Raw genomic sequence first — 24,038 nt, 5'->3', positions numbered from 1 at the left:
CTTTTGAACTGCTGGGTTGTCAGGAGCTGGAGCAAGAGACTGGAACTCACCCATCACAGCAGTAACCGGGTCTCGAACGCGAGCCCACTGATTGTCAGCCCAGTGTCCAAACCATGTGAGACACCACACTCCTCCAACTTCCTAGTACAAGTGAGATAGAACACAGAATGCTGCAACGTAATGTTTGAATTTTCCTTTGATAAGATCTGTATATCTCGTCAACATTCTTCAAACATTTTTTGAAGGACCCCAAAAACACAAATATTTTTTCATAGAGTAATTTTATTCTTAAATCATAAATGTATTTTACATTTGCAGGCTGTAATGTTAGGTTAGTACTGTATCAGTTGTAAGCATTGCCAAATGAATGTTGTAGAGGCAAATCACATGCAAAACGTAATCTCCTGAAATCTTTGAAACAGCCATTAGAAATCAACTGATTCAAAGTATTGATCCCTTGTTTGGCCAAACCGTTCCAGTAAAGCATCTTCTCCCTAATTTTCAAATTAGGGTTATTCTATTCCAGGGGTGTCAAACTGCCAGTCCAGGGGTCAGTTGCATAATGTGGAGGCTGCGCCCACCCCAGCTCCAGCAAATGCGATTGTGATACATCGTGACACCTCACGTGATGCGGCAAGTTTGACACCCGTGTTCTATTCTAATTATATTTTCGTATAATTTTGGATCAAATGTAACCACTTACCTATGAATAACATTATACATTATACATTATGAATAAAGTATACATTTCATTCAAAACAATCAAAAAACTAAAAGGCCACAATACCTCCTAGCCAGCAATCAATACCCAGATAAGCAGCGATTAACACCAAGCAGTAATCAGTACACCAATCAAGAAACTACCAACTCAATAAACAACAGCTTATCAAGGAGCCACCAAGAATACTCCTACCAACACTGACAAGACAAGCCACTTGCATATAAACAGAGAACAAATTCCACTACCTTCTAGAACTGATGATGTTACCTAGGTGGGTAATGAAAGCTCTGCAAGAAAACAACCACACTCTAAGAGCACCAAGGACTTCACAGTTCAATCCTGAGCTACAAATATTCTCCACTGTTGGTACTGATGTAAAGCTTAAAGCAATAATGACTATAAAGTAGGAATGCAATGGATAAAAATGGGAAACTTCTTTTAACAATAAAACATTTCTGTGTGACGCGTAGTCACTACTTAAGTGCACAATAATCTGCCCATTTATCCAGAACATAGACACATGAATGGGTTGTATATGCTCAGAAGGCATGGATCACGAAATGTTCTTAGTGATAAATAATTATTAAGTTTTTGCACAGCCACAATGTATGTGGTATTGCATACAACTATCTTTCTAAATCTGATATCCTCACTATATATGGGACTAAAACTCCTAGATGTCCCAGTCTATATCTCTTTTAATGCATTACCTCTGGTGCTGTATCTCAAACTTGCAAATTTGGGTTGACTTTATTGGCTGGAGAATTCTGGGAGTTGCAGTCCCACCCATCTCAAAGTTACCAATACTGAAAAATACTGGCTTAAGGATTTAGGGAAGTCCAGTCCATCATACCTTTAGAGTGCTAAATTTGGGGAAGATATTCTACACCAGGGTGCCAAACTGGCAGCATGCGGGCCGGATGCATAACGTGCAGGCCACACCCATCTGGCTCTGCAAAGGCAAAAAATGTCACAATACATCATGTGACTCAATTGAGTTTGACATCCATGTTCTACATTATTAGCAACTTTCAAGAACTCAGTGCATTCCAGGAATACATTTGCTCTGTTAGTGACCTGATGCCTTTCTGTCTGGTGATATACAAAACATGTCCTTGAAGAGATCTCTCAGGTCTTTAAACATCAGTCCTCATGTGGATAATTAAACTGACGTCCTTGCACCGTAAAGATGCTACTCACCATGAAAAGCAATAATAAATTGTATACATCCACTTTTAATGTGCTTAGAAACTTGCAGTCTGTAAATCAGTTGCATCGTATTTGTGCTGAAAAAAGGCTTAACAAGGTAGTAATTGTTATAACTGAATCTGAGTCTCCTTGTTTGAAGTCTGAGTTTGGCTGATCTGCACGCAACAGATTTTTAGCTTTTCTACAGAACAAATGTTATTGGCAAAGGAAATAGAAAATCAATGTAAATACATTTAAGCAGAATAAAATGTATCTGTGCTGCATGCTGTACAAAGTCTGCTTTAGCCAGGGCTGAGTGTTGTGTGTTTATAAACAGTAGATTAGACAGGATTAAAGGATCTCAGCCTATGTTTGAAAATCTCTATTTTCTCAGCAGCCTCATAAAACCAATGCTGTTCTTTTTCTGCAAAAACTCCTGTTCTTCGTTTGCTTTTGGCATAATGAAATAAAGAATGGGAAAATGTAGATTGGGGGTATAGAGAGTGTAGAAAGTACTACATATTGAACTTATTCAGCTGCAGAATACAGTACAGAAAAAATAGTGGTGATGGAGGTCAACCTATCTCCCTCAAATTGAATTCAACTCTGGTGACATCATGGGCACATCCATGTAGTTTTCTTTGCTAGGAATTTGGGAGTGGTCTGTCAGTGCATTATTTCAGGATAAACTTCTCAGCTGAGATTACTCTTGAGGATTCAAATGTGAATCCCAAAATGTAGGTTTGGGGTATAGAAAATAACTCAGTTTGTTCATCTCCTTCTCTTTCTTGGAACTGGGATAAAATCTGTGCATCCATCCAAAGTTTAGCAATCAGGAATTTTAGGTATGCAACAGGGAACATGTTCTTAATGCCTGCCCTATGCTTCCCTTTAAGCAAACTGAAGAAATTGAAACCCAAATATATAATTCAGCATAGTTTTGAAACATAGATTTTCCTAGTGTGGTCTTCAGTTTGAGGAATTACCTTGTGTGATATTTAGATTTGCATAGGAGCAGCTACTGATACATTCAGTACATTCACATTCCCACCACAAGTCAGACAATCCTTCTGAAGGTCTTCCATGAAAGAATTACAGATAATTCTTATTTAATGACTGCCTCAATGATTATTGAAGTGATGACAGGGATAAAAAAATAATGTCATGACCAAAGCCCATATTTATGACCTTCACAGTGTCTCTCTCAATGATGTGTTCATCTTTCAGTTAAATAGTATATGTTGTCCTGTTACTTGACCTATTTTTTTCTTTCTATCCCATCACAAGAATGGACAGATTGCCTGGACAAAGTATCTCTTCCTGAGCTACTTTTCTCTGAAACACCTCCTAGAAAGTGCTGACTGCAAGTTAACAAGCTCAGCTTTTTGACATTAAGATTAGACAGATTAGAACCTTCTGGCCATCTGTCTCTGCTGCCTGACACTGACAAGACCATAATCAGTTTCACACTAAATACTTTTGTTTGAGTCCTTAGTGGCTCATGGCTCACAGCAGAAGTGCACTAGGCAAATAGCAGCACAAGTACATTCCTTTTAATCTGCACTCTCCATTGTGTCTCTGTTATTCTCTTGTAATCCCTTCCTCTGCAATAATGTAAATACAAACATCAACTCTGTTCTTACTAATTATCCCAGATCAGGGTGAGCATTCCAAAAGGGAGGAATAAATCAGGGGCTATAAAATTTACTCTTTTTCTTGGCTTCCCTGTGAATCAAGTTCTGGAAACCTTCCCTGACTGTTCTTTAAACTTCCCTGACTGTTTGAGGCCATATCCTTCAGATGGTTTAGGGTTAGGGTCTGTCACTGGAGAGGAAAGGAAAACTGGAGTAAAATGCTAAGCACAGTCAATGTTACATCATTGCTTCACTTAATGACCAAGCCATCAGAATCTACTGGTAAGAACTCTTCTACTGAACCTGGGAAATGGTTAGCATCTATGCAGAGTGTGACTTTATATTCAAAGGTTAGTGAATAACAGAGCCAGGTACAGAACATTCTGGAGTCTTCTGGTGACAGGGCTAGAATTACTCAGACAAGTTCATAAGAAAGCCAAGCACTTATGAAGACAAGAAAGTTAGGAAACTATAAGCAAAAAATTGTTTCAGTTCAGGAATAAACCCTCCTATCTAGAAAGAGGATGGGTGTGATGGCTTAGCAGTTAAAGACCCTGAGCTTATTAGCTGGAAAGATGACAGCCCAGATTTGAGCCCTGAGCACAGAATGATGGGGTGAGCTCCTGTTACTTACCCCACTTCCTGCCAACCTAGTAGTTCAAAAGCATGCAAATGTGAATAGAGAGGTACCATTTTGGTGGGAAGGTAAGAGTGTTCCATGCTCCTCAGCATATGTCATGCTGGCCACATGACCAGAGAAATGTTTTTGGATAATGCTGGTTCCCTCGGCTAAGAAATGGAGATAAGCACCATCCTGTAGAGTTGGGCACAACTGGACAGGGAAACCTTTACTTTTATCAATAGACTGAAGATTCAAACCCTGTTCTGTTTCTTATCCTTCCTAATGACTGCTTGTTCCCACCACTTTGCTCAGGCTGGCCAGCTTCCACTTGTCCTTTGTTTTGCAATGGTCAGATTTGCTCTTATCTGACTATGTGAGAATTAGTTCTCACATACTGTTGATGAAAGCAGCAAAAATTCAGTAGCACAATTTGCTCTCTCACTACTAAGCTTTCACATCATTTCAAATTATTTTTTTGTTTTTTTTTAAATAGTATTTTATAACACTGAAAAATTTGTTATTTGTTAATCTTTGAGTTGCTACAACACAATTTGTTGCTTTTATAATTGAATAATAAAGGTAATTCTTTAACCTCAGGATTAAATCATGGTATGATAAGCCTTAGTGTATAAGGTATGCCACAAATGGCTGGATTTATATAACAATTTAAGTCATAAAACATAGTTTGGAAACCCCAATAGTTGACATGCCAAGACAAATCCAGATGTGCTATGTAATAATTTAGGATGTTCTGTGAATTCAGCCTAGAATTATTCAAAAATAATTCATTTCCCTTTTTTCTCTGCTCCCTAAAATACATATACAATGGAGCTGAAGGGTAAACACAATCATTTGGTTCCTCAGCAACAAACTGTACCTATTTGTTCAGGATATAACCAAAGTATTGTTGTTGTTTTTTAGGACTCCACATTTTCTGCATTATTGTTTTCAAATAAAGGGTTTTCTTTTTGCTTTAAGTTAATTTTATAGCAGATTTTAACAAAGCTGTGAATTGGTTAGGACAGTAATTATCCTTGTCATCAACTATTATGGTTAGAAACAATGCATGGTGCACTGGAGACAGATTTTCCATTATGATTTGACAGTAAGAAATGTAACTGAACAATAGAAATATAGAATGAGGTTTGTAACATACAATTTCTGCAACAAAAGTGCAGAAGAGAAGGAGAAAATTAAAACATGAAAACATCACATTTAATGTTACAAGGATATCTGTTAAACATTATCATTTCTTGCAGACCAGACTGCTTTTTGATGATTAACTCAATTCCAAAAGTGTAGTATTTCCATCATATGAAAATAATTTGTGGATGGAATGGCCAGCAATTATGGAGTATGAAGAAGATAAAATGCAAGGGGATGAATAAGGGAAAAATATTTTGAGGTGTACCTTGTCTGCTATACTTTGACTAGAGAATATAATGTCTTCCTTGGGTTGGGCATTCGCATCCTGAGGGATATATCAACTCTAACTTAAAAATATATATTGTGATACACTTACATATTTGTTTTGCACTTCCTTGTGAGATTGCTAAAAGGGACTGTCCTTATAACAACTTTCCTTATAACAACCTATAGTATCAATATAAGTTAGGTTAGAAGGGAGCTGATGACTCAGATAAGCAAGCTCACCATTCAAAGTTGGTTCCTAGGACTGATGTTTACCACTTCTTTTATCTCCTTGCATACTGTCAGATTGACATGGGATGTATATTTATTCTATATTTATACTCCTTAGTCAAGGGACAAAAAGCTGAGGTACAAAAAGGTCCACTCATTGGTTTCATTTGTGCTTGTTTGTATCTTTAGGGTGATCACCGTTTTCCGCCTAAATAATTTGACTCAGTATCTTGTTCAGCCTTCAGAATGGAAAGGAGCAGCTCAGCATCAGGATGACATTTTATGCGCAGCATTTTTACCTCCACAGACTCTTGTCACAGGTAGAAAAAATATTTAATGACTGAACTAATGGTGCTTCAGTGCAGAACTAGATCTGCTGTCTGGTCTAAGTTATCTATTATATTTTGTAGAGCTTAATTGCTTCTGAAACATAGAAGAAATGAAATCATGCAATAAAACAATTATGGGTCTGACCTTCCCTTTTTTTCTACTATGGTTTTCAGCTTCTAGCTTAGAGAAATCTGGGAACTATGACATTTATTTATAGATGATCCTACGCTAAGAAGAGCAGAAGAAATGAGTTTTAAGAAACATAAGAGTGGATATTATTATATAAAATCATAAACTTTTAAATCTTATTTTCCATCTGAAAAAGCAAAGTCTCAACTTCTTCCCATTCTACTTCTCTTATCAGTATTAATTAACATCAGTTAAAATATTTTTTCAGTAAACTTTTATAGGGTTACTCCTGAATATGAAGTGGATACATTTAGGATTGATTTCATTAAATAAGCACAAGACATTTCTGACTCTGTAGCTATATGGCTTTGTAGCTCTATGGCTCTATTTCTTTTGAGAAAAATATCGTGTGAACTGACTACTAGTCTTTGTCTGCTTCCCCCCCTCCATGTTCACTACAGTTAAGACTTGCTGTTACTGGTTCCTATTGCTTCCATCTGCGTTTGATTCTTGACAGTTATTGTGAAGTTGGATTAACAACACTTTAATGTTGGATGATTATTTTAATTTATTATATTAATTTCAATAATCATTTTGTATCCTGTCAACATCTTCAAGAATTCCCTATGGTTTACTAGCATAGCACTAATTAAAATGTCCATAGCAAGTTAAATTAAATAAGGATTAAAAATGGAGCAGCAACAAACAAGCAATAAGGCATTAACTTTCAGAAGGAAACACAAAAGAAGGAACAATTTAAATTCTAGAGAGTGGCTTTTGCAAAGACACCACTAGTGAACAACAACATCTCTGGGTGTCAGTCCCATTTGCCACAACAGTTGTTTTTCCCAGACAGAGTGAATTTGATGGGTAGATTCTGGTTGCAAGAGGAGTCCTACAAAAGTCAATTTATCAAGCTGTATGAGGCATAACACTTTAAACTGCCCCTGGTATGCTTTGGAAGCAAATGAAAAGTCCACTGGTCAGATGTAATATGCAATGAACACTAGTTAACAAGTAGGCTGCTATATTTTTTACTACTTGCAAGTTCTGATGAGTCTCTGGGGTGAGTACTATGTGGAGCTCATTGCTGTAATCTTACATCAAGTTACAGATTTGTTCAAATGTTTAATCAAATTAATTAATAATTAACAACACAGTAATCCTTACCTACACAAAAGGATTACATGTAGGGCATGGGGGGGGAGAGAAATTTACTTCTTTTACAGGTTGATAAACTCATCACTGTCCATATTGGCTTTCTGCTGCTTTTCGGGATCCACAACTACCCACCCTAATGCAAAGACTTCATAACGTTGCAGAATTGACTTTAACTTTTCACTGGTTCTTTTCACACTAATCCCCTATGATGGATTTGACAAGACAAAATTGTGAAGAGGGATCTATTTTAGTGCTGGATCCCATCCCATCAATGGTTTGATGCCACTATATACAAACTTAAACCTGAATTGTTGGGAGAAAGGAAGATGTTGAGGATCACATTAACTTACCTTTTTTAATTCACCTGTTCATCTGATTTGTATTTAAATGGAAATTTATGCAATGTTTGTTATTAACTTTTGCATCAATTTAATATTTTGCATTGCATTGTTTGCTTATTTTGCAAACAGAATGCATTTTGGAGAAACAGATCAGTACATGCCAAGGTATCCTAAATAAGGTGTGTGTGTGTGTGTGTGTGTGTGTGAGAGAGAGAGAGAGACAGACAGACAGACAGACAGACACACAGACACACAGACAGACACACAGACAGACACAGAGACATATAAGGAAAAGAAAAAAAACTAGAACAAAAATTAGATGGGGCAAGATTTCATGAAACAATACATAGATCATGGTTTAACGGTTAAGTTCACAGCATTCTTAATCTGATTGGTAAAGATGTAGAACCTGCATTCCACAACATATTAAGTTTGGCTGTTTATAATGTTGCTAGTTTTCTTATGGTTAAGTTATATAAATCCAAGTTGTAAGGTCAATTTATGGTTCATTATACTATATTGCCTGAATCCAGAAAATTAGTTAATTCAGTAACTAGAGGAAGTGTGTTATATGCAACCCTCTGTATAATGCATTTTTTTTCTTATTAGACTATTACTTATAGAAAATTTCAGCCATTCTAACAACCCTGAATGTAATCTTTCTACTCACCAAAACATGAAGCAATCAGCACTTCTCAATCTTATTTTCATCTTTGATTCATCTTTGCATACTATTTTTTTTGGTAATGCATTTACTTTTGTGATTTAATTCAGGCAGTTCTGATGGCGAGATTGTTGTATGGAACAATAGTACTGAAAATGCCATCATGAAGCTTTGCTACAATCCTGGAAGATCATTGAGGTCCAACTCAGGTTAGTGAGTGTCATAATGGGACATTAGTTTTGTTAGACTTAGAAACTGTTATTTTGTACAGGAAGGGGAACAACAAATGACTCCACCTTTCATTGCATTGAAGTTTTCCATTGTAGGTTGGTGCCTGCCAGGAGTAGCCCAAACTGAAATCCATAAATAATATGGGGAACTGTCCATTGAGTGATGGTGCTGAATTATATTAGTTGAATTGGGGTACTTGTGAGCTACATAATGGATGGTCATATTGTAATGGTCAAGGGTGGCAGAAATTGGAACCATGCTACTCAAGGCATATGACTGATACCTTCAAATGTCCATGTTGGTATGAGACAAGAGATTGTACTAATGTACATAAATCAGCTATCCCCAACTTGAGTGCTTTCCAGATGTGTGGGATTCAATTCAGCTATGGAGGAATCCAGGCTTGGGAAACATAACATAGATAATCAATTACCTAACACCACTAACCATATTGAAAAGGTAATTATATGTAGACTGGGCTGTCATATTCTTATATAGGATAAAGGTAAGTTCACCAAGCATTTAAACTTGGATCAGAAGCCCTAGAAAATAAAGGAATGCTAGCTGGTCTGTTGAAATATGGGCAGTTGCTACATATATACCCTCCTGTGTATCTCCTATCATATTACTGCTTGGTAAGTTATCATTTGTTTTTAATCTAGCAACATTGCAATTATCTTGTTCTATGGGATCAAGCAGGCCAGGAAAATTTTGATCTCTGGAATTAATAATAATGAGTTCCATCTAGGAGACTGTTTATACCTTTGCTTGTCAGAGTGACAAAAGGCAGCAGCAACAAGGCTTTTCCTTGAGATTGTTTTCTAATTCCCCATCACACTGAAAACGATTGGCCCTGTTTATTGTCTCAGATCTATGTCAGCAATTTTTGTGTTACCATCTTCAGCAGGGGGTATTTCCTTAATTTATGCCTTGTTTAAATGCAAGGTGATAAATAATTTCAGGGGGCTCCTTTGCAATGGAACCTCCCCCTGAGGCTGTTCATAACCTGAGAAATTTCATTTGGCTGAGTCTTCACACACTAATGGTTATCATATATTAAGCAACATGCCAGCAGGCAATTCATAATTGCTCCCCGTTCAACAAATCTCAGCTTCCATTATGGAAGAATAACTTGCATATACAAGACAGTGAGATGAGAAGGGTTTCTTATAGTAGGGACAGAAATGTATTTTCAACTAACATTATAGAATGTCTTGACACATCCCTCTTCTACTCCTTCCTTAAATTGCATGGCAATTTTAAAAAGGGCCAGCTATATAAATTTTAATCTCGTCAAATCTTGCTGTCAGGATAGCCTATAACACACAAGACAGAATGGTGAGAAAAAGAGACTTTTGATCTTTTGCACTGGTGTCAGTTGCAAGAAGAGAGGCTTTTCTTTTTTTTAACACAAATTGGAAGATATCTAATCTTCACTAGATAAATAATCCCTTCATCTAGATATGCTGGGAAATCATTTTGTTATAAATAGAGCTGAAATAATGATGTTGGAAGAAGATGTCTAAGCCCTTAAGGACCGAAATTGTGTATGAAGACTGTAATGAACCAACAGAGAGCAATTTGGTGGCTGTAGAGCATCCCTAATTTGAAATGACCTCTGCTGGTCCATGTCTAGCATGGGATCATTTCAGTATATTTGTTCTGCAGAAGCCCATTAAATTGGTGTTATATTATCTTCAAATTTGTTACTATATTAAGGACAGAGGACTGAAAATATACTGCAGCATACATTTCAGAGAAAGAAAGAACCAAGTTTTGTCTTTGAAGAAGTACCAAATGCAATATATCAAAATTGGGGAAAGCCAGAATAAAACATCATACATTATATATAAAATCCCTAATAAATTGTTCCCTTCATATTTAATATTTTCCCCTTCTGTCCCATTTAAATAGGTATTTGGCAGTAACATTGCTAGGATCCTAGGGCTATTCCCAGAGCTTAAAGAGGCTGTTTATGGCCCCAGAACATAAAACTTTATTTTTTAAGATCCCAGGGAGTATGAAGTGATAAGAAGAAAACAAAAATAAGGAGCAAAACAAGGAAGATAATGCAACATTCAGCATCTGTTACTTAATACATTATGTGGCATAAAAATTAACTTTGAAAATTGCGTGGTACCTATGTGTTCCTGTGAATATAGGAATAAATATTCTATATTTGAATGATAGCAAGTGGTGGCAATAAGCTGACCTTGAAAAAAAAAGAAAAGAAAAAGCAAGCATAAAGTGAATGGGAGGCCACCAGGCAATCACAGGGCTATAGATTAGTCTGGGGAAATGAAAACAAAAATGATCGTGGGATAAAACAATGGCAAAACACTTTCAGATTGCTGCCAAGAAAACTACATGGACATGTCTAGAGTTAAGCTGAATGAAAAACTCATTTATTTTTATCCTGTTGTTAGAGGTAGGTTTGTGATACATATTTCAGTAATGATTGGTTCTAATTTAACTCTAATTAAAACCCATATAGAGGCACAATATAATTAGGGAGATTATTTGGCTTTTTTGACAGTTTAGGGTCAAAATGAAATAAAATGCAATGAAATAGCTTAATCTATTTCCTGATTCTTTTCTTTATAGCCTGCTGTTCCAAAGTAGCGTCGCTTTCTGGTTGTTGCCATTTTTAAAAGTCAAAATTATAGGATCATAGAAATATGCACCTTGATGAGACCTCAAGAATCATCTTGTCCAATCCTTTGCAATGAGCAGGAAAACAACCAACTAAACCATCTCAGAGAGATTGCTCTCCAGACATCTTAAAAACCTTTAGAGAGCTACAGTAGCAAAATTGATTTTCCACGTATTTACACCAAATCTAGGTAGCTGCAATTTATAGCCATCATTTCTGGTGCTATTTTCTGTGGCCATGGAGAACAGTTCTTGGCCATGTTCCTATATCCAGACTATGTTACTGTATCTGCTCTACATTGTTTTCTTCATACTGAACAGTAAGGAGATTCCTTCAGCCTATTCTCACAAAGCATGCTCCTAAATCCTTGAATCGTTTGTTGCCCTCTGAATCCATTCCAACTTGTCAATATCCTTCTAGAAATGGGAGTCCCAGGATTATACAAAACCCCAAGCATGGTCTCAACAGTGAAGAGTCAGGAGGAGCAAAGTTTTCACATTTCTTTCTTTTTTGTATAATATATTTTATTAATTTTTTAACATGGTCACCTTAATATTCGGTAAACAGTGTGTTGTCTGGGTTTACATTTAAAAAACATTAGCTAACAATTGGTTTCTATGATCTATAATCCACATAAAAGCTTTACTTGATTTCCTCTTCTTCCCATAATGTTCTCTTTTACCAACCTTAAGTTAATACAATTTTTATTGTTTTGATAGATAACAATTGAATATAAATTTTTTTCTAATATTTCCGCAAATCATAATCACATCAATATAATATTTCTTTTCTATCTAGTCATTCTGGTTGCCTCATCATAGGCATCCCTATTTTTGACAAACCTATGCTGACTGTTAGCAATTACAGCATTGTGTTCTTGATGCTTGCAAATAGTCTGCTTTACAATCTGCTCTAACATCTTTCCAGTTATTGATGTTAGTTCACCTGTTAATAATTACTGATATCTTCTTCCTTTTTTCCTTTCCTTGTTCTTCTCCAGACCTCTGGCATCTCCCCAGTTGCCAGAACTTCTGAAAATTAATTGACAAAGGTCTTTAACAAATTCCTTCAGTATTCTCCTTCAGCATATTTCATCAGTGCTTGAGGAACTGAAAGTCTTCGAATTAGCTAGAAGTTCATTTACTACATTACTCTGGACCTTTTATCCTCCCCTATTGTCTCTAAGGATTAGCAGTAAAAGGAACAAGGTCTGAAAGACAAAGGAAGAAAATGATCTAAGGCTAGCAACATTCAATAAGGATGATGACCAAGAGAAAAGAAGCAGTGATTTGACTTGCATAAACTAGAGACTGTTTATGTGATTCAAATCACCACTTATTTTGGATGCAAAATAATAATTACAGGTCTCCTTTTCTTGGTCATCTGTTAAGATCTCTCTCTCTCTTTGGATTAAACAATGAATTAAAAAATAAAGCTGACTTTGTCTTCCTCCATAGTTTATGATTTTTTTTAATCCTTCCTTCTGGATTCTGCTAATCCTAGCTGATTATCCTGCCTTTACCTTCCAGACTTCATTCTTCATTTCTGACCTGAAGCTTTGTTGACTTCCTTGGTTATTAAGCCATCCTTCTATTTCCAACACTCAATTTCAGTCTTAATTCTTTTGTGAGCTATCTATTTAAATTGGATTTTTTAAAGATGTAAAATAATATATATTTCTGAAGTAATGTTTTATTTCTCACTGGTATTCGTTGAGATTGTGCTAGCCTTAATGTCTTTTCAAGAAGTCTCAGCCAGCTGTCCCATCTTTTCAATTAAAATTTTTCTTCTCATGGCATCTCATTTACTACTTCTCTTACCTTAATAAAATCAGTTAATAAAATTCATGGTTCAATTAAGAGTCAGTTAATAAAATACATGGTTTCAGTTTGATAGGTTTTGCCTTTTTTGTTTTGCTATTAAAAATCAGTTCTAAGAATGTTTGTTCATTGTACCCAAAGTTTCTATTATTTTAATATCTTCAATTAAGTCTTCCTGTTAGATCAAATCTGATCTAACAGATTCTCTAGTATGCACCTCAATCTTAAGAAAGGCAAAATGACTGCCAACTCAAGTAAAAATAATATTTAATATCTTGTGTTTGGCAACATTTGCTGTCTAAACAGATGTCCAGGTATGTGAAATCTCCCATTGCAACTGTTTTATATTTTATACTTCAGTTATCTGCTTTAATAAATCTTCATCTATGTCCTCTGTTTGGTTTTGTGCCTGTAGGAAACTCCTTGTATGGGAACAGCAGGCAGAACTGCAGGGTGAAGTTAAGCACATCATCAGCTTAGACTCATTGTGTTCCCACAAGCATTCCTAGTCCAACCCTTCTGAATTCCACTAACCCTTGTCTGGCACCAATTTAGTGTTGGTCTTGAGTTGACCAGATTCTATGCTGCAATCTTGCAAAAGGTTCTTTGCATCCAACATTAATCTGGTCAACTCACGTTTAACACTAAATTGGAAGCTGATAAGTGTCAATGAAATTCAGGAAGACTTGGACTTGTGGGAATGCAGCAACTCTAAACTGATGATGTGCTTAACTCGTCCCCCTAGCTCTGCCTACTCTTCTCCTATACTCCTAGCAAGTTACCCATTCTGTTAGCTTGCCATATTATCTTAAGCATTCAACATTATTATTAACAGCAGTCTGATGGACCTCTGTACATGTATGTTCTTTCTTGTTATATAACACAATATCCCTCCTCTCTTGTATTGCCTGTTTTTCTGAAACAAGGTATTCTGCTAGTAGGCAAGATTCATGTTTCTTTAATCCCAAATATATCATACTTGCCTTTATGTTTGAAGACATTTGAAGAAGGCTACATTCAGAGTAAATGAATCAGCTAGTCCCCTGAATTATGTGAAGAAATGTATGGGAAGTTATTGTAACTCTGTAGCCTCTTCTGCCCTTAGAAACTTGGTAATATTAAATAAATAAATTCAGATTCCATGTTTCTATTTCTAAGGAAACAGTACTGATAGAACTGCTATAATATGTAAGCTTCATTACTCTGAGGAATTGCCTACAAAATGATTAATTTATTAATTTAATTTATTTACTAGACTTTGATAATCACTTATCTCATATAATGACCCAAGATAACTCACAACAACCCATAAAAAGCATAGTTAAAAGCTAAAGTATCCTTCACCCAGATGCCAGACCAATCATTCAACTCCTACCCTAACTCAATGTTTGAGGGAAGAGCCAAGACTTCACAGACTTCCAGAAAGCTAAAAGAGTAGAGATTCCTTGGGTCTCAGGGGGAAAAACTGTTTGAAAGAACTGAAGTGGCCCATCAAGAAGGCAGACTTCTAAGGTCCCATCAAATGATAACATAATACACCCATCCTATCTAACCTAGTAAGATGGGCAGATACCCTCAGGGAGAGACAGCCCCACAAACAGCATTCTATTAATTTTACATTTATAGAGCTATACATTTATACAGTAGGAACTTTGTCAGCCTTTAAGTTATAACTTTCAGCTTCCCTCCTCTTACAAAAACAAGAAAGCCAAAGTAGCTGGGTACTTTTCCCCTAAAAAAACCCACAGCAGCTTAGCTAAGGGACTAATTAAGATACTACTTTATCTCAACAGTATAAGCATATTTATTCATGCTGATATCTCTTGTAGACTGGGAGCCAAAAACCCACAGAAATTGTTTGCACACCCAGAAAGATTTGGGGATTTCATTTCTGTTCCAGCATTCTTACTCCATTCCCATGTTGCCCATGTATATCCTTTTGATACTGAACAGGCTTAGTGATCAGCTCTCCATGGATCAAGAAAGCTATAGTGTTTGAAAGCTGAAAAAATGAATAGAAAATCCTTCTGAGAGCACCGAACTTCTCATATATATTAAAAAAAATAAGCTGTGTTGATATTGGGCATGGTAAAATACAGAAATGTAACATTATAAGGAGCCACAGTCTTTACCTAACTAGATCGAAATGTAATCAAAGCAACCTGCTGTCCAAGTTAGCTCAAAAACCAATAGGTAAGATCATATAATTTTAGAGCTATTTTTAAAGTTTTATAGACCTAATTAGACTGCTTTTTAAAAGTACAAATGTTTCTATATAGCACAAAACAGAGTTTATTATTAGTTTTTTTCCCCTCTGGATATTGCAGTGTGGACATAATATTCAATTATTATTATTTTAACCTATGAGCCATACCAAATCTGAATGAAGATGGAAACAAGATTATTGCGTGTAATATTGAAATCTGATTACTGAGTCTACTTGTTCTCTTGTTCTCACTTTTGCTTCCCTTTTGCATCCAGTCATGAGAAGATAACTAGAAGTGTTCATTTTCTTTTTTGTTTTCTGAAAATCGGTTAGTATAATATGACATATGAACTTAAACTATAGATTCATATGTCAACTTCATTGTGCAAAATCTAGTTACTTTCATAATTATTTCATAATATCAGCAGGTTCCAATAAAACTATAGATAGGGTTAACATAGCCACTTGAATATGGATAGGGCTAGAGAGTAGCGAAGAGATACAGAAAACTGTAAGTCTCTATTTCCATCTAGCAGTGATTCAGATTGTTTGCAGTCTTGAACAGATAATCCTAATGTTGAATGACATGACGAGTTGATTTTATTTATTTATTTCAAGCATGTATAGAGCTACCCATCTTGTCCCAAACTCTGGATGGTTCACAACCAAGAAATAAGACAACATCTATTTACAATAAAAATATTAAAATTGAAACAATTACAACCCAAAGACCTAGCTCATAACAAGTACATTTCACAATCTCACCCTATCCAGAGCCTGGGGGAAAAGCCATATCTTCAGAGAGGTTTTTTGGAAGGTTAAAAGGGTGGGGGACTATCTAATTTCAATGGAAAGGGTGTTCCAAAAGGCAGAGGCTGCCATGAAGAAGGCAACTTCCTGTGTCCCAGATGATGGCAGCATTTAAGAGGGGGGGGACTAGGAATGTGCTCACCCTACTGAATCTCGTCAGACAAGCAGATGTTCTTAGGAAGAGGTGGTTCAACAAATAACTTGATCCTGTTCCATAGAGGGCTTTAAAGATAATAACCATCACCTTGAATTGCTCTTGCACTGGGAGCCAATTCAGATTATGTAGGAGGGGTATAATGTTGGTGAATCTAGAGGGACCCATCACTGTGCACACAACTGCATTCTGGACCAGTTATAACTTCTGGGTGCTTTTCAAGGGCAGCTCCACGCAGAAAGCATTATAATAATCCAAATGGAAAATGACCAAGGTCATTCCTAGTCCAGGAAGGGGCATAATTGATTCATGAATCTGTGCAAAAGCCCCCATTGGCCATGGCAAGAGTCACAAGTCAAGACCTCCAAATTGCATACCAGCTGTATGTATTCAATGTCTACATGCATTCAGAGATACATTTGTTGTTATTAGTTGTGAAGTCATGTCCAACCCATCACGACCCCATGGACAATGTTCCTCCAGGCTTTCCTGTCCTCTACCATCTTCTGGAGTCCATTTAAGCTCACGCCTACTGCTTCAGTGACTCCATCCAGACACCTCATTCTCTGTCATCCCCTTCTTCTATTGCCCTCAATCTTTCCCAGCATTAGGCTCTTCTCCAGTGAGTCCTTCCTTCTCATTAAGTGGCCAAAGTACTTGAGTTTCAACTTTAGGATCTGTCCTTCTAAAGAGCAGTCAGGGTTGATCAGAGATACATACAAACTGCATTTGGCATGCTAAATCCTAAAACCAGGTTACCTTAACACATGTTTTGTCTCAACAAATAAACCATACTAAAGGTGAAGAGAATAGCCAATTTATCCTAGGTTCTAAGGCTTGATTCCCACAACAAACCACCCAATCCCATTTTTCTAGCTCTAATGTATTATGTGAACCTGGCATAATTGTATAACTTGGCACAAATTTTGTGATCTTGAGAATTCAGTTCCTATGTCAGCTTTTAAAACATTTTAAATTGTGTAGCAAAGCTAGTTGATTTAGAATTATAGAAAATAAAATTACCAATGAGGCTTCTTTTTAATGAAAGCCTTCTATCACAGACCTCATATTAATCTTTCCAAATAGCTCTTCAAAATTCTTTGACATGCATCTTCAGTGGTCTGCAGAGGAAGCCATTAAAAGAAAAAGCATTACACACATTAAATTGGGAACAGAGATACATCTTTTGTATTTTGGATCATGAGCATTGTTGGCACCTTGTAATCTGGCTTCTCCTCCACCTCATATACACTAATAAAGTTTTTTTGTTTTAAAATTCCCCACAGGTTCTCAAATGCTACAGAACAAAACATTTGACAAACATATGAAGTCTGCAACTAATCCTGAAGCTGAAAACTGCAATGCTATAACTAGACTTGTCTTCTTGGAGAGTAGGAATATCTCAGCCACAGGTAAAATATAAGCCCTTTCTGATGCAGGTAGCCCTCAATTTACAACCATTTGGTTAGCAAACCAACAATGTCACTCAAGTAACTTATGACCGGTCCTTGCATTTAAAACCTTTGTAGCATCCCAATGGTTGTATGATCAAGATTTGGGTGTTTCACACTGACATATATTTATGCAATGCTTTTTTTCTAAAAAAAAAAAAAAAAAAGGATGCCAGAACTCACACACCTCATACAACCCGCCTTGCCTACCCTACAAGATTCCATCCAAAAAAGGTGCCAGAACTCCGTTCTGGGCATTCTATGAGAAAAAAAGCCCTGTATTTATGATGGTTGCAGCCAGTGGTGGGAATCAGCAGGTTCACACCACTTTGGCAGAACTGGTAGCTAATTTTTTGTTGCCAGGCCCAGAATGGACTTCCGGAAGCAGCATCCACACAGAGAACCGGTTGTTCACATATTTGAATCCCACCACTTGTTGCAGCCTCTTGGGGTCATATGCAACCTTCCCAGCTGGTCTCCAGCAAAGTCACTGGAAGGGGGGAGGAAGCTAGAATTGCTTAATGACTGTGTGATTCATTTAACAACTACAGTGATTTGCTTAATAATGTGGCAAAAAAAAATTAAATTCAGGCACTTAATAACCGCTTTGCTTAGCAATGAAAATCCTGATCCCAGTTGTGATCATAAGGCGAGGACTATCTATAATCCTCTCCTTCATTTTTCTGAGGCCTAGATCATATAATGCTCCTTGGAGTAAGGTGATACAGTGCCTAACTGAAATTTTAAAAAGACGGCAGATTAGCAGAGGTTTCAGATAGATGAATAAAGGATTTTGATGAGGAAACAGAAGACCTATCTCACTTTTTCTTGTCTTTTGGCATATGTGAACTTTTTTCTTCAGCTCTGATTTATGATTCAGGCAGGGTGGCTGCATCATGGATTTATACAGCGAAGTTGTAAAATTAGTATTTTTATTTTCAATCATCTTCCTCACAGTTCCTATACTTTTCATCCCAAAAGATATTTAAGAAATATTGAAACCCTCCTTACTTTGTCCCACATCTTCTCAAACATAATAGATCCATTCATTTCGATAATTAATCAATCCACTCCCTTCCCCAGTTTCTGGAATTAACCTTCTCCCAAAATCAATGTCATCACTTACCAAAATATATAAATATTTCTAAGCAGATCGCTCATTTGCTTTCTTTTTATTTGAATCAGAACTAAATTACATTTGATATTGAAGGTACATTCCAAATGAGCAAATCTATAATGAAAGACTGGTTACCCAGAGAGTGTCTAAGTAAATAAATATTGATTTATGCCTCTGCAAGTTGGAACAGCATTGCAAGATGATGATGAAATTTCTGCCTAGTTGAGAGCTTTGGTGCAACTAATCTTCAGCAAATAAAGTAATTTCTCAGCCACTTTTCCCCCCAGATGTTTCTTGAATGAAAATATCATTGTTTCCCTCTAAGGTAAATTGGAATCTCTTTGCAGATTTATGTCCAATGATTTAAGAAATCTGTTGCTTTAAGGATTATTTAGGGTTCTTTGGTGTCCATAAAGTACATAAAACTGACAAGAGGAACTTTATTTTGCCAAAGTAAAAACCATTTATATGAAGATTTACAGTGCCGTGTACAAGTTTTGCAAATAGAAAATAAAAAAGTCTGGGAAATAGGTTTCTAAGGCTTAATTTCTTACTGTGATAGCTTCTCTTGGTGTGAGAATGCTAAGGATTGCTGCATATTTCACTGCTGGTGGAAAGCTACAGTATTAAAATGAAGACTAAAAGCTACACAACACCCATCTAGCAAGCTTCACATGCAGTAAAATGGCTCATGATGAAAAAAATGCACAAAGTTAAACCAAATGCACAATTCCTTTTTACTATTCTCAGAAAGAATATGTAAGAGAAGACGTCAAGATTAAGGCTTTAATCCTATAAATATTTGCACAAAATAGAAGAGTACATTCATGGGACAAAACCCCATGGCTTTGTGCTGTCCCACTCACTCACACACACACACACACCACAGGTGTAGGGAGTCTTTATTAAGGCTTCTGAGCGTGAATTGGTATTTCGCAGCAATTCCCTGTGCTGGCACCAGCTCAGCCCCAATGAAGTGGTATCCTCCTCTGAGCTGACATCTAGAGAGGTATCTGGTAAAGCATCTGGGGGTGTCATCCCAGGCTAGTGGGACTTATTTTCATTCATAGGAGCATAAATTATGAACTTTATGGTTCAAAGTATTGTTCAAATTTGTAAAATAGGTTTATTCAGTATCTAGGTTAATCATGTTGCCAGTAGATTTTGCACCTGAACTCAGCTTTCACTGATTCTGAGTCACTGAGTAAGTTTTTTCCCAACCTGCTGCCCTTCCAACCAAATTCATTTATTTGATTTTTATCTTGCCTTTATTATTGCTTATAAAAAACTCAAAGTGGTGAACATACATAATATAGCTCCTATGGCTATATTGGAGGGGAATAATGCACTTTATGGTTTCACACATTTGGAGGGCACCGGATTGGCAAAGTTGTGTTTTGCAACAATGGCTCTCCCAGGCATTTTTATTTCTTCTTTAAATAAGCTTAGAACTTTGTCTCAGTGGTGAAGAGTTTCAACTATAGAAGAATTTGGTTAATCTCTTACCAAAGATCCTGGAGACATTTTAGAGATGTGCACAAACAGTAGTACAGGCAGTTCTTGACTTGTAACCATTTGTTGGTGACCATTTGAAGTTGCAACAGCACTGAAAAAAGCAACTTATGTCCAGTTTCAATACTTATGTCTGCTTTCCAATGATCACATGATCAAAATTTGGCCGTTTGGCAATTGGCGTGTATTTATGCTGGCTGCAGTGTCCCAGGGTTTTGTGGTTACCTTTTGCAACCTTCTGACAAACAATCTCAATGGAAAGCCAGATTTACTTAACAATTGTGTTACTTAACAATGAGGCAAAATTTACAACTGTCTGCTGAGTAATGAGATTTTTTTGGTTTAATTGTGGTTATAAGTCGAGGACTACCTATATGTCATAGTTGGCAAGATGAAATAATGACTTGTCCATTTAAGGAACAAGATATCTTGAAATCCAAGCAGCTGTGTATGAACTTTTGATGGCTAAGAGTCATTCTTAATATTATGCATGGCTGAGGCTTCCACGGTCAAGATGAGGATACAAAATGGATGGCACCAAGGTTTTCAGCAATCTTCCTTTAGTATTGAGGAGAGCTTGTGGAGACCTTGTGAAATCTAAAAATTTTGAGTGTTACCCATCTTAGGATACTAGGAAATTACTTTATCAGTCTATAGTAATTGTCCTCCAAGATTGTTTGAGAGGTGCACAAAACAGAGGTCCAAAAGCAGCATGCCGCCCCAGAGTCTTGGGCTATTCAAATAATCTATTTTTTATGCATGTATCTGAGCCAAGCATCATAATGTGAGATTAGATCTACCTTCTTTATGTCTCCTTGTTTTCCTATTTTAGGTGGAGCCAACCTTGCGTCTTGTGGAGGTGCTGGTTGGGTCCGGTTTTGGAATACACAAAGAAGCAAGCTACTGGCAGAATTTGAAGCTCACAGTGGAGTAGGATCTATTATTATGACAACTGAAAAACGAAACCAGTACCTCATCACAGCTGATCTGGTTGGATGGCTAAAAATATGGGACATAAAGGTAAGAGGCAGGATTTCTGCATTAACTTGATGGAGCTAAAGCAAGAAAACACATATGCATACACATAATGCTCAGATCCTACCGTGCTCCTTTTGTGAAATATACAGTTTTAAGATAAATTCTACAAAATGTAATACAATTTCCCAGGATTTAAAAAAAAATCTTAATGGCATATAAATTTCTATCTGTTTCAGTTCTTGAACATGGCATTTGAACTTAGGTTTCCCTCGCCAAAGTTCCAATACCAGTCATTACATCAACTTTCCCTTATCTGGCACACCCAGCATTGGTACCATTTCTGGAAGAAAGACAAGATTGAGATAAGCTGCACATGTTTTCATACATTGCAAATATTTACCCATCCTTAAAGATTTGCATATTTTAATCTTAGACCTGTGCTGACCCATATCTGCTTACCCATTAATTTATTGATTAAGCTAGAAGCTGAAATTATATGCCATTTTAAACTGTATATAGTTTACAAATCAATATATTTGGGGGTCACATAACATGTAAGTTAAAACCAGGCTGAGCTGTTACATGACTTACGAATCCTATTTGGGCATTATACTTATGAAGAAGTCAAAAAGGTGAGCAAGCCCACAACAAATATCTCACACACTATATAGCCTTATACACACATCACACATGCATCCTTTGCATACATATTTCTAATATACAACTGTGTATTTTCCATGTCAAATCATAACTATGAGGGCACGTTGGTGTATACAATTGTATAGATAGAGGCGTTCTTGCAGATTTTTACTTTATGTGAATGCCAGATTACATACTTTTATTAAGTTTGAAATGGAATTGTTAAAATGGTTGGTGTTAGGGATAAAATAAGAGGAAGAAGGTAGAATTAGATATGAGCTATTTACAAAAATAATAAAAGTGGGGTATAAGTAAATTCATGGGGAAAGTGTTTCTGAGTAATTATGAATTATGGAACTTCCATGTTCTGCAGAAGATGACTATTAAATAACCAGAAATGGTTTTCCAAGTAGAAAGAAAACAAACAGGCAAAATAAATGTTTTGTTTGGGGTTTCTTAGATTCAGCTGTCTGGATATTAATGGAAAAGAATGCCAAACTAAATACTGTACCTGGTCTGATGCTATTGACTTACCTTCATATTCTTCTGAATACAGCAGCTCTCAGCATAGCTGATAGCATAGATTTTTCCATTCAGTTGCTGCTCTTCCAGGAGTTCAGTGATCAATCATGTTTGCCAATTGCCATAGCTACAATACATGGCTACTATATTCATACATACGCTGTTAGGATATTAGACCGTATAAGTATTTAAATTAATGTAAGGACTATATGATGCCCACTTTGGCATGTCTGAAGACTGCCAAAATGAGCAGCATATATTTATGTAGCCTTACTAACTATTTCCATATGTTGCCACATGTTACATGAGTCTTCTTAACCTAGTTTAAATTGGCAATATGGTTAAAAACCAAACAAAACCCAAAGCTATTGCTACACTTTTATTTCTCCTATTTCTCTCTCTCTCTCTCTCTCTCTCTCTCTCTCTCTCTCTCTCTCTCTCTCTCTCTCTCTCTCTCTTTCCTGCTCTCCATCAGGACTACTGCTTTGTTGTGGGAGAAAACTTCATAACGCAACCACCTGCTCTACTAAGATCATTTCAGGCACATGAAGATTGCATCACTAGCCTGGAGTCTTGTTGGCAAAACAACTGTCTTTTTATTGTGACTTCTTCAACAGACCGTAGCATTATTCTCATGGACATTTCTGGAATTCCGTTTGGGATATTTGGACAGGTAGAAATGTGAACATTATTACCATTATTTGTGAGATTGTTTTCTCAGCATTGCATTAATTATTTTCATTTTATTTATTTATTTGGAAAATTTATGTAGCTGCTTACTGACTCACAGCAACTCTAGGTGGCTTATAAGTCAACTGCCAACAGCAGTTGACTCTGCCAACCGCTGCTGGCAGTTGGCAGAGTCAGCCTGCAGTACTACATTCAAACCACTGTGCCACCACGGCATCCATAGTGCCATAGTGGCTAGGTGCAAGAAGTCAGGGATGAGGATAGAGTTCAAAAAGTACTACAAGTTTATTTCATCCTGCCTATATACCAGAATCTAAACTACTAACGGTCAAGGTAAATTAGCACCAGCTAAGAGTCAATGGACTGAATATTAATTCCTTGCAACATCCATGCCTGAGACACTATCATTTTGCTTTCAATGCCTATTTTAGCAGTCATATCAAGCTAAAAATAGGTATTTTTGTAGTGTCAATCCTACAGTAATTGCACCATCATGGAGCTATTTTTTCCATCCTGAGAGGGAAAGGGAGAGGGAGAGGGAGAAGGAATGGGAAAGAGAGAGAGAGACACACACAGAGATAGGAGGTATTTGGAAAAAAAAGAATGTCAGAAAGAAATAATAGTAGAACCTGTTTAACCATGGCTTCATCCTAATTCTGCTTTGGCCACATCAATCACTGTCAGCCATGAAAAGATTGATCCTATGGCATGGCAATGAGGCCCCCAAAACATTGCCCGCTCCACTTTAAAACAATTGCTTTATATCCTTTTCTTAGCATCTTGGGGCTTATCACCTAAATTCTTTCTTCATCTGTCCTGTGTTT

General features: G+C 36.6%; 1 protein-coding gene across 1 annotated transcript in view; it reads left to right on the top strand.

Moving 5' to 3' along the window:
* WDR49 (WD repeat domain 49) overlaps window positions 1-24,038 on the top strand; it is an 88,785-nt gene that overhangs the window by 51,145 nt on the left and 13,602 nt on the right. The window contains exons 10-14 of the mRNA XM_029285298.1: window positions 5,996-6,126; window positions 8,542-8,640; window positions 17,592-17,717; window positions 21,218-21,405; window positions 23,000-23,197. Coding sequence (XP_029141131.1) covers window positions 5,996-6,126; window positions 8,542-8,640; window positions 17,592-17,717; window positions 21,218-21,405; window positions 23,000-23,197 — 742 coding nt within the window. The remainder of the gene's footprint in view (window positions 1-5,995; window positions 6,127-8,541; window positions 8,641-17,591; window positions 17,718-21,217; window positions 21,406-22,999; window positions 23,198-24,038) is intronic.

The sequence above is a fragment of the Protobothrops mucrosquamatus genome, unplaced genomic scaffold (genome assembly GCF_001527695.2).
Source record: "Protobothrops mucrosquamatus isolate PMUCROS unplaced genomic scaffold, P.Mucros_1.0 scaffold1482, whole genome shotgun sequence".
NCBI lineage: Eukaryota > Metazoa > Chordata > Lepidosauria > Squamata > Viperidae > Protobothrops > Protobothrops mucrosquamatus.
This window is presented reverse-complemented; position numbering and strand designations above follow the sequence as displayed.